At 37.1% G+C, this 12,514-nt stretch overlaps 1 protein-coding gene across 1 annotated transcript; it reads left to right on the top strand.

The window, feature by feature from the left end:
* The first annotated feature begins 47 nt into the window (after positions 1 to 47).
* On the top strand, positions 48 to 12,514 carry ptpdc1a (protein tyrosine phosphatase domain containing 1a). The gene is made up of 10 exons (XM_082155347.1): positions 48 to 205; positions 5,611 to 5,709; positions 7,645 to 7,816; positions 8,563 to 8,643; positions 8,733 to 8,851; positions 9,927 to 10,064; positions 10,198 to 11,348; positions 11,476 to 11,661; positions 12,129 to 12,239; positions 12,337 to 12,514. Exons 2-10 carry the CDS (start codon positions 5,619 to 5,621, stop codon positions 12,469 to 12,471), a joined length of 2,184 nt encoding a protein of 727 aa, XP_082011473.1. The 5' UTR covers positions 48 to 205; positions 5,611 to 5,618; the 3' UTR covers positions 12,472 to 12,514.

A 12,514-nucleotide genomic window follows, 5' to 3' on the forward strand; every position in this document is an offset into this window, starting at 1 on the left:
TTGATCACATGACCACGGATCGACCAATGACAAGCCTTATCTGTTTCCTTCAACTTGTACAATGTAACATCCAGTTGAGCAGCGAAACTGATACAAATGCACGCGACACTGTCTGCTGTTGATTCATGCGTTTGCATTTCACAATGACCCCAGTGGAAGCAATGGACTGTAACTAACAAAATCCGTTTCCACGGACGAGGACGAGGTATGTACCATTAGGACACACGAACCCTAATGTTAGCCTTTGCTTTTAGCGCAATAGCATTAATGGTTAGCTAGCTGAGAGATGCACCGCAAGAGATTAACATAGTCAATTAGTTAATATAGTGATCTACTCTCTAAACTCTATCATTTTGTCTCGGTTTCCTTTGATACAGTGTATATAAGTAATTCTCATACAGCAACGCTAGATCTACAGAGAAAAGGGGAAAACAATCTGCATTGTCCTTTTTGTGAGCTGTAATGCATGTTACTGCCAGTAATGAATGTTGCACATTAATGTCTGTGACCAAAGCAGAGAGTTTACACTGATGAGAATCTGGAAATTTGGTTATGATCATATGTTCAGTCTTTTCAAAGCATGCTGTTATAGAGTTTAAGTATCCTTTTTAATAACGGTGATGTATTTATTTTTCTGTAGAGGATGACTTTATGGTCCAGTGTGCAGAAGAGAGATATATTTGATCGTATATGTGCTCCCAGCCTCCCATTTGTTTAGCTTGTCATTGTAGTGTCTGTCCAAGCTCATTGGTGAAAAAAAATGGGGGGAAAAAACTATTTATTGGTTGCATTGTTAAGTGTGTGTGTGTGTGTGTGTGTGTGTGTGTGTGTGTGTGTGTGTGTGTGTGTGTGTGTGTGTGTGTGTGTGTGTGTGTGTATGTATGTATGTATGTATGAATGTATGTATGTATTTAATTTAATTAATTAATTAATTAATTAATTAATTAACCAAAGCAACATTGGAAGACTTCAGATGCAAAAGCCTCTAAGTGCCACCTGAAATTTTCTTCTAAAATTAGCATTTTTATCAAGCTCGTATCATTAATTTCACTTTAATGATAATTAATAGGTCATTTTTATTGCCATTAAAGTGAAATAACTGAACATAAACATACAATCTTGATAAAAATTACCATTCTAGAAGAAAATTTCAGATGGCACTTAGAGGCTTTTGCATCTGAAGTCTTCATATGTACTTACTATAGTAATAACAGTAAATTATGCATAATTACAAGTAACTAACCCTAAACCAAACCATAACATTAACCCTAGCAGTAACTCTATAAGTAGCTGTAATTAATTAATATTGGTTATTTGAGTAAGTACACTGTGTATCTATGTCACCTTATAATAAAGGGTTACACTTTATTTTAAGGTGTTTGTTACAGTGTAATTATATATTTAAGTACTGAGTAATAATAATTAACTACATGTACTTTATTATAGGGTTAGGTTTAGGATTAGGGTTTGGTTGAGGGTTAGTTGCATGTAATTATGCATAATTTATAGTAATTCCTTATGTAACATGTTTAACAAGAACACTGTAAAACAAAGTGTTACCAAATAAAGTGTAACCCAACATTGCATTCTCATACACTTTGCAAAACATAATAACATAATTATTTATTATAGGCTATTTCTTTATATTTGGATGTTGCATTTAAAATGTACTTTGCTGAATGCTCACTCTTAATAATTTGAAGGCAACGGGTTTCCTCACTTTTTTTAAAGAAAATAAACTTTGTGTAATAAAAAAAAAACGTATGGGTAATTGTCAAGTTTACAACTTAATTTTTTCAAATACGCATGACGTTTATTTACTGAATAATTTTTAAGGCAAATTGTTTAAAAAGATTACATAAAAATAAGTTTTCCCTCTTGAACTTGGACTGGAATTCATGGTACAGTTTAGTCTGGATGTCTTACATTGATGTAAATAAACTTGACTCCTTAACAAATGTTTCCCATGATAGATATCTGCATATAGTTGCAGTAGCTGAAGAAATGTTAGTGACATTGGTGGTTTCTAAAAAGAGGGCATGTGAAGGGTCAGACACCGAGCCAGCAACAACAGCAAGATTTCTTTAAACGGTTCAGTGAGTGCTATGGCTGAGGCAACACTTGAACTCGAGCTCTGTGGTCATATCTGAAAGGCCATTTAAGCCTAACTAAACACACTTTTCTTTTTCTTTTTTTTATACAGTATGCTGAGACTGAGCGTGTTGTGGTGACTAAAGCTGAAACAATTTACTGTCACAATAAAGAGACATGCTGAATAAACTACAGTCTTTTATTCAAAATGATTGTTTTATGGTTTATTACATAAACAATTCTCATTTTATCAATGCAGTCCTCAAAATAGTAGCTAGTAAGTTAACAGAAACAAATCAGTAGTCTGGTTTGGGATAGTTCACCCAAAATTCTGTCATCATTTACTCATCCTCATGTCGTTCCAAACCTGTAAGACTTTTGTTCATCTTCAGAACACAAATGAAGATCTTTTTGATGATATCTGAGAGCTTTCTGTCCCTTCATTGACAGTTACGCAACTACCACTTTGACGCTTCAAAAAGTTCATAAAGAGATCGTAAAACTAATCCAAATGAATTGAGCGGTTTAGTCCAAATTTTCTAAAGAGACTCAATTGGCTTTATATGACGAACAGATTTAATTTAGGCTTTTATTCACATTTAAACATTGATCAGAGAACATAAACAGAAGTTCAACGAAAACTGCTTGACGTCTGAGAACAAACCTCATTGGTTCTTGCGGAAGCTCAAACGTGCTGAGTAACACGAGAATGAACCTCATTGGTTCTCGCACGTCAAGCAAGCATGCTTGAGCTTCTGTTTAACATAACTGATGTGTGAGTTGATGAATGTTTATGTGTGAATTAAAGCCTAAATTCAATCTGTTCATCATATAAAGTGATCGTGTCTCTCCAGAAAATGTTGAATAAGCCACTCAATTCATATGTGTTAGTTTTACAATCTCTTTATGAACTTTTTGAAGTGTCAAAGTGGAAGATGAACGGGAAAGTCTTACGGGTTTGGAACGACATGAAGGGTGAGTAATTAATCACAGAATTAAAATTTTTGGGTGAACTAACACTTTAATGCATTTAAATACACCCATTGTGCATAAACTCATTGTGCAATAATACTAATCTGATATAAAGTATGTATACACTCCTTTTCATAACTCTGTTTGAAAACGCTTTGAAAAACCAGTTCAAAGTTTAGATGAAAGTGATCGCCGCGCTTTGATTAAATTCAGTGGGCAGCGTTGAAGGATTCACCCAAGCTCAGACTCCGACAGCTTTTGTAAGGGTGACAGCTGGAAAATTGTTTGCAAGCATATTAATTTATTAAAATACATTATAATGATTATAAACACTTGAATTGCAGGACTAAAATAGGAATGAAGTTAGGAAGAAAAATGATCTCCAAATGTATATTAAAATATATGACTCAAGACTGACTTGAAAGCACCTGAGATAGGTCTGTCTTTTCTATCAATGTGTTGATCAGGATAAGGAAAACTCAATTTCTAATCAGATGAATTGCACACACTGATTGACTAGTGTCAGGTTGAGTTTTTGGACGGCTCAAGTGGGGTTTCACTTTGTCTCTGTCGGATCTGTGCGTAAGGAGAAGCATACGTTACAATGCAAATGAGTCTCATAATGCCACTCTGCTGTCCTGTCTTCTCAATTTACACTGTGAATTAATCATGGTGTATCAAATAACTGCTAACATCATCCTGAATGTGCCAAAGATTGCTAAACAAACCCAACGCACATTAGACATTACTTAAGGCAGCACTATTCTTCTCCACTTACAATCATTGTTAAAGATGAATAAATATATTAGTGCTGTCAAATCGATTAATCGCATCTAACATAAAAGTTTTTGTTTACATAATGTGTGTATATATATGTATATATTAATGTTATATGTATGTGTGTTCGTGCGTGTTTTTTTATGTTAGATACTATTAATTTATTTGATAGTAGATAGATAGATAGATAGATAGATAGATAGATAGATAGATAGATAGATAGATAGATAGATAGATAGATAGATAGATAGATAGATAGATAGATAGTCTTTTTGATTGTTTTGTGAGACCTTTTTACCACTTATGGATATATAACAGAAAAGACCTGAGGTAAAGTATTGTAGGCTGTTGGTTTGTATGTTTTTTTTTTTTTTGGGATGTAGCATTTTAATTATCAGCTACAGGAAAATATTCATTGTTAGTTAGAAAAGGTTTAGGAGTAAGTTGAACAGTCAGTAGGTTTGTGCGGAGTTTATTGAATGTAGTTTGAAAGCACTAAGAGGAGTTACATTTAGAAGGATCTGTGATTAGGAATGAAGTGTAACCCAATTTTGTACAATAAAAACAAAACTATTTAGCATGCAAAATATTAGCACGCAGTAATATGAAAATCCCTAAGTAATAACTCTGTTTTTCAGCAAGATGGTTATAGCCATTGCCACTCTTACCTGTGATTAAAGTAATGGCTGCAGTCACAATGGTAATGTGAGTAGTCAGCTGTTAACACATGATATGCAGTGGTCACTGTAGGGTTAAACTGACACATTGAAGTTTCCATAGCTTCTATGTACATGCTAGTATAGTATAGGTGAAAAATCCCTCACAGTATATACACAAGAAAGAAGGAAATCTGTAGTCCTCCCAATATGTTATAAGGTTGATTCCTGTGAAAATCTCAATGATTTGATAAGTCTGGAAAAACAGCAACATCATTAGGGTTTATTTGTTTGTGGTTCCTCAAGAGTCAAGGTCTCCCTTAAAGGGATAGTTCACTTTGAAATTAAATTTTGGTATGTTTTAGCTTACCTCTAGGGCATCCAAGATGTAGGTGTCTTTTTTTCCGCAGTAGTTTCAATTTTGATATTTTTAGGTCAAACCGTTCTTGTCTGTCAGTCATATAATGCAGGTCTATGGTCACTATCTCAAAGTGCATGCACAGAGAAGTCCAAATTAAACAATTCCCCATCGTAAGTACACATTGATGGCCTAAGACACGAAACGAGCGGTTTGTGTGAGAAAACGAACAGTATTTCTATCGTTTTTACCTCTTATACACAGCCATGTCCAAGTGATCTGAGGGCGTGGGCGCTTCGGTCTGCGCAAGGACTTCTCTGTGCATGATCTTTGAGATAGTGACCATATACCTGCATTATATGACTGACAGACAAGAACGGTTTGACCTAAAAATATCAAAATTGAAACTACTGCGGAAACAAAGACACCTACATCTTGGATGCCCTTGAGGTAAGCTAAAACATACCAAAATTTCATTTCAAAGTGAACTATCCCTTTAAATGCATAAAGTTATTTATTTAACACTGCTCTTATATAGAAGAGGTTGTAACCTCCTCGCTCATTATATATTCCACTTGCAGTGACACTATATCCAGCGTGAGACACAGCACCACACTTCGTTCAATTTCCTCTCGGGAGGGAAAACTCCCAGGCAACCATCCTTACAACTTCCTCATTTATGTTGTGTCTTGACTGTTTACTCTGCCATTGTTTTGTGTCTGAGGCTTTAAAACCATGTTTGCATCCACCTTTCAGTGTCTGCCATGGCAGCAGGCGTCAGTTTGTTGAGTGACCTGCCCTACACCACCGGCAGCTCAGCTAACAGCGGACAGTCCAACGCTGACATGGAGCCAGGTATTATACTGCTATTTCTCTACCTGTGGCTGGGAGGTATTTTGATTGAAAACAAATAAGATGTGATTCTGATGCAAGAACTGAACAGACAGAAATGTTTAATAGCCTTTCGTATATTCAAAAAAAAAGTGTGTTTTATATTGTGAAATGACGGGAGCCCTATTTACAGAAATAAAGGGAAAGTCTGATGTATGTTGTAATATAATTTTGAGATCTTATTCAACAATTTATCATTACTGATTTACTTGAAAACAAAAACAGATCATAAGGGAAAATATTTGCATTTTAATTAAGTACAATAACATTTTAGTTGTATACTGCATGCATTCAATAAATGGGATTTTCATTTTAACGAATTTTATTTTATTTTAAGACATCAAAAATAAGAGCACTAGAGCTTGATTATATTGTATTATAATACACCATTCAAATTGTAAATTTTGTGGATTCATTGTTTTGGAAAAAGCGTGCAAAACGGTTTTTTTTATTAATACTTTTATTTACCAAGTTCAAATTCAATGATTCAAATATCAAAAGTGACAGTAAAGGCATATATTATGTTACAAAAGATTTCTATTTCAAATAAATGCTGTTCTTTTGAACTTTCTGTTCATCAAAGAATCCTGAAAAACAAAAATCCACAAAAAACAGACAAACAGCACAACTGTTTTCAACATTGATACTAATAAGATAATGTTTATTGATAATGTTTCTTGAGCAGCAAATCAGCATATTAGAATGATTTCTGAAGGATCGTGTGACTCTGAAGACTGGAGTAATGATGCTGAAAATTCAGCTTTGTCATCACAGGAATAAATTACATTTTAAAATATATTACAATAACAGTTATTTTAACTTGTAATGATATTTCACAATATTTCTGTTTATATTGTATTTTTGATCAAATAATTGAACAACTTTGTGAGCACAAAAACGTACCGACCCCAAACATTTGAACAGTTGTGTATAAAAATATTTTTTTGCCATGAAGAGAAATAATGGGTAACAACATGGCTACATTAACATATATTGACTGGTGCAGACGTCATAAAGTCTTTTGTTATCTTTTCCCCATCTATTTTAAATGACTCATTCCAATCCCGATGGACTCCTTTAAATACAGAGAGATAATGCATTTCCTTTTAATCTTCTTTGAATTCAAATGGTTTAGGTGAGAAAGGGCACTCTAATGGCCATGCTAACAAGAACTTCAAACTCATTTCCATTATTTTTATAAGCCTCTTCAAATGCTGAGGAGACTGAGTTACATAAAGTCTTTGTATTTACTGCAGCAGATGGAATGCATTAGTTGAAAAGGTGTAATTTCAGACTCATTTTGTCGAAATGCATGCAGGGTTACGCAACCAGAGCTGTCTTTATCATTTACATAAAACACATCATCCTGTTTCTCTTCCACCTGAGACAACACACACACACACACACACACGATTCTGCACAGCCTCCCACTGACTTTGGACTTGGTCACCATGGAGATCCCCTTCAAGTGCAACTGATGAACCGGTTGAATTGTATTGGTCTCTTATGCCGCTTTTGTGCAGCTAGGTGGTTGTGTAGCGATGATTCACTGCTCTGGGGTCAGCGCTTAGTTTGCTCAGGCTGTGCTGAATGTAGTGTTATCAGCAGTGTGTTTGACGAGAGACATGAAGAGACGGGCTTGCTCTTCCCTGGTAGACAAGATCTTCATGGGTTTTCGAAAGGCACGTCGGCACTCTGCTTCCGAGATCTTGCTGAAGATCCTGAGGAGGCGGCGTAGCTCAGCTGTGGAAGTTCTAACTTCATCTTCACATAGGGTTATTGTGGCGTTTAGCATGTTCGAGGCACAGACTGACATCACAGGCTGTAGGTGTAATGTGTCATGTTCAAATTGAAGCTACTTAATTCTGCATCCTAATTTTTCATCATCTATTTCTCCAGTGAATGTCAGAGTTCCGACTGCAAAGTACACCAAGGTGGGCGAGACTTTGAGGCATGTCATCCCAGGACATATGCAGTGCTCAATGGCGTGTGGTGGTCGAGCATGCAAATACGAAAACCCTTCTCGCTGGAGCGACAAAGAGCAAGCTATTAAAGGACTGTACTCCTCTTGGTAAGCTGTCTTCTTGCTCTTTTGTCAGAAGAAACAGAGTAAATGTGTATTGTTTCAAGTAAACGTATCAAATATTTAGCAGAGTCAACATCCATTCATTGTGTTAGTCCTACACAACTCACAACTTAGATACACTGTTAGTTGAAGGCAATGAAAATGTTAAGGATAAGTTTGAGCTTTTTTTTTTTTTCAACCATTCTCCTAACTGCTTGTCTATCTTGGACAGATGACCAGTCCATCTTATCTTTTGTCTTGGGTTGTCCTGTCTTCCATGAATATAGCCTTTGTTACGGATACGCCTAAATAAATAAGAAAAGGAAATAGAGTAGCGCCAAACACTTGTCCAGGTAGAGGATGGAAAAAAAAGCCTTTAAGTGCATAGAACCAAAAATAGCTCATAGATTGAAGAATGAAAAATCGAGATCCGCACACATCAAAATAATCTCCAAAAAGCTCACATCAATTTATTATACAGAGGCCAATTATGCAATTGTCAGCAAAACGTTTCGGTACCTAAACCGTTTTGCTGCATGTTGCACTTCTTGCACTTTTGCGCTTCGGACTCTGTATAATAAATAAAAATAATATATTTTATTTTACTTTCCATCTATCCATTTATTTTACATAAATGTATTTAATAAATAGTTGACACTTATCATTTGCTTTCCATTCTTATTTTCTAATATTTGTTTTAATGATATTGAGTCAGATATTTTGTTGATATCTAATTCATACTCTGTTCACAGGATAACTGATAACCTGTTGGCCATGGCAAGACCTTCAACTGAAATCATTGAAAAATTCAACATCATCGAACAGTTTCATATGTATGTTGAACTCAGCGGCAAGCTACCAGTAAGTAATTCCCAAGATGCACCAGGGATGACTTTGCTGATGCTTAATCTTCCTTCCTTAGGTGTGGCTTAAAGACAGTAATCAACCTGCAACGTCCAGGGGAACACGCCAGCTGCGGCAGCACTTTGGAGCCAGAGAGCGGCTTCACATATCGCCCAGAGGTTTTCATGGAGGCAGGGAGTGAGTAGCTCACACATGTACTCAAACATACACCTATTCCTCCATCAGTAGTCTGGGGAATCACGCTGGGATAAATCCTCACTGTTATCACATTAAATTGTCAATGTGTTTGACAATCTAAAGAACCCTTTAAGCAATGTTTGCTTTCTAAATATAGTGATCATGCAGTTGCTCAGCTTCCATTCAGGTATTGAGGCTTAGGGGGATTGGAAGCCCTTAATAAGCTCTCCTGAGAGTGCTGCTGTGCTTATAGACGGCACCCTCTGGGAAACTATGTAAGGCACAATTTTCCAGCACATTATTATTTCCAGGCACAGCATGTCCAAACATGCATGAAACGTCTCTCAAATTAAGGAAGAGGTCCTCCATGTGTTAGATAATTTATGTTTGTATAACATATCGAGGCGTTTCTTCAACTATGTGGTCTTTTGGCCTTCTGGACTTTTATGATCTTTAATGAAAATTCCCACCACAATGCCATTTCCAGCTCATCACAGATAATGTTTTATACTTAGTAGCATTCTAGGATGGAAATGACACTGGTGGAAATTACATTTTAAATTTTTAAAAAATAAAATAAATAACATTTTATGGTTACTATATGAAATGTAATATTTTAGTTACTTTTTTCTCATAGTTTGACAAAATTGCAGCTTGATTGGAAATGTTCACAAGTAATAATCTAATAACTTGGTTGTCTTCTTGGGCAACAAATACACTTTTCTAGTTTTTATAATTGTTCAGTGTGGTAAAAATGACACCACAACTGTGCAAAATAAATTTTTACACAAATATTGAATAAATGTCAGTTTATTTCACTCTTTGATTATCAGAGATTTAACATTTACTAATTCATATTTTAATAGGGAAGTCTGAGTTTTTTGGACAAGGGTAATAAGATATCTTGAAATGTTACTTTTACTAAAATCCAACCTCTGGGACATAAAAGTGACTGAAGAAATTCCCATGATTTTGTGCTAAAAGCAAATAACAAAAAAAAATTTGGTCTGAACTGAATATCTTGAAATGCATGAGTTTGTTTCATCTTATGAGATTTGCATTTTACTTTTTCCAGTTTATTTTTACAACTTTGGCTGGAAAGACTATGGCGTGGCATCCTTGACTACTATTCTTGACATGGTGAAGGTGATGTCATTCGCCATGCAAGAGGGCAAAATGGCTGTCCACTGCCATGCTGGACTTGGCAGAACAGGTCAGTATTTTGATTGAACAGTTTGCAGTGATAACTCAAGAATTTAAGAAAATAATGCAGTAGTTTTGCTTTGATCCATTTCACTGATTATCTGATTATTAACTACCCTTCATGCACATTCGTCTTCTCATAGGTGTCTTAATAGCATGCTTCTTAGTATTCACATCCCGGATGAGTGCAGATCAAGCCATTTTGTTTGTTAGAGCTAAACGTCCAAATTCCATCCAGACTCGTGGTCAGCTGTTGTGTGTGCGAGAGTTCGCCCAGTTCCTCGTGCCACTGCGGAGTGTATTCTCGTGTGCCGAGCCCAAAGCTCACACGGTCACACTGTCGCAGTATCTGACTCGTCAGCGGCACCTACTACACGGCTATGAAGCGCGACACATGAAGAACATGCCAAAGATCATACACCTGGTCTGCAGGCTCCTACTGGACATAGCAGAGAACCGGCAAACGGTGGAAGAGGAGGTGTTGGACATCCCGGACCTCACGGAGGAAGTGGAGAAGACGGTCTCGCTGCAAGCCCTTCAGCAGTTAGGGAAGGAGATGAGGGGGAAAGGGATTCCCATATCCTTACCTCGCTCTCCTGACCAACCCAGCTTGCTTCTTAAAGGACCGCAGTGTGATCCACCTCACGACCGGCCGCTCTGTAGCGACCAGGAGTTTGATGTTCTCTGGAGATGGCCGACGGTAGACAATACCTACAAGTCTCAGCTCATCTTAAGAAAATGTCTTAGCTTTAGCGACTCAGCCTTGCACAAACTGGACCCAAGGGTGCAGGTACGACAAAGTCCCCAGAATGCTCTTGGCAGCAAATCTGGGTTAAACTTTACAGAACTTTATTCGTCGCAGAGCAGATTAGCTATACAAACCCCTGAACTTCTGTCGTCCCCATTGACTCCTGAAATCAACAACAGTCCCAAACATGCTTCTTTAACTGGTTCCTGTAGCTCCCTGGCACAATCCAAAAAAGTTGAAGGCCATGCATCCTGCTCTCCTGTCTCCATAAAACGTGTACCTCTGAAGGAGGCAAAGCGTAGCATGTCCTATGGCTTTCTAGGGAAGACTAGTGACAGCAGTACAATGTTCTCAACGTGTCAAGGTGGTAAAAGTCACCTTAACCCTAATGAAAACACAACCTCTGATGCCACACAACAATTCACAGATGTTCCTATTTTAATGCTTCAAAGTGAACTCTCACCTGAGACTCGTCATCTGTTTGTGGCCAAAGCTCTCACGATGGACATTGATGGAGAGGAACTCAGCACAGTCTCAGTGTGGCAGGTAGCTTTGTTTTATTCCATAGATTTTTTGGATGAATTGAGTCTCAGACCTTCAATTCCATATCCTGTTCTTCTATAATGCAACTCAGTAACTTCCAGTCATTTCCGCAATTGCTGTTGCCCTTCAGACAGAGCTGAACTCCCGTGAAGGTGCATGGGAGAGGTTGTGCACCGAAAGAGATCCTGTTGTGCTCTCCACACTCATGTGGTCATGGCTAGAGCAACTGAAGGAGCCAACCATAACGAAAGAGGATGTGGAGACTTTGGCTGGAAACCAATTCAGTCCCCAAGATGCTCTGAATTCACTCGACAAGGTACCAAAAACATGGAAAAGTGTCTTTAGAGCAGTGGTTTCAACCTTTTTGACTCCAAACCCCCCAATTTGTCCGAGACAATATTTAAAAGCCCTCCAAATATGTTCATCTGATGTATGTTTGTCAAACTACCATCATATGTAGGCTATGCTCAAACAATGAGCGCATTTAGCAGCACACAATATAGTTTTGGATGTTCTGTAAGTTCGGTCGCAAAACAAATATACATAATAAAAGCCGACCAATCAGGTTGTGAATATATCCCTATGCCTTTAGGTTCAGAATCTTTAGGTTTGTTGTAAAAATGCCAATTTGAACTAAATGTAAAACATTTTCTGGACCAAGCGAACCAAGTGAACTGAACTACAAGTGTGAACACCTATATATAATTACAAATGTGACTTGTTTTTTCACCATCTAAATGGATTATATGTACGCTAAAACATCTGTTTGTCTTTGTCATTTAGGGACAAAAACAAACCCTTCTGTGTATTCTTGATTGCGCTGCTCATTTGCTAAAAATACCAGAGGAGGTTGAGAATGCCTTTTTTGAACGCACAATCAAAGCATTTACTTGGGTAAGTCATGGCCACGAAATAGTTTCACAACAGACTACTGGTGAAATTGAAGTTGAATTTTTTAATTGTTTATCCTAATTCTGTGATTCTAATCCAGATTTCCTCAGATTCAGAGAATGGCCAGAGAATCTATAAGACTCTGAAAGATGTCATGATCCCTGTCCTCAGTGATATGAGGACAAAAGCAATGGAAGAGCTTGAGCTGACCTGCCACTTTTCCCACGTACCCTGACTCTGGATGTGGAATCTGAATTCTGGAGTCTGCACTGTAATTT

This window comes from Leuciscus leuciscus (assembly GCF_965113295.1).
Source record: "Leuciscus leuciscus genome assembly, chromosome: 23".
NCBI classification, from domain to species: domain Eukaryota; kingdom Metazoa; phylum Chordata; class Actinopteri; order Cypriniformes; family Leuciscidae; genus Leuciscus; species Leuciscus leuciscus.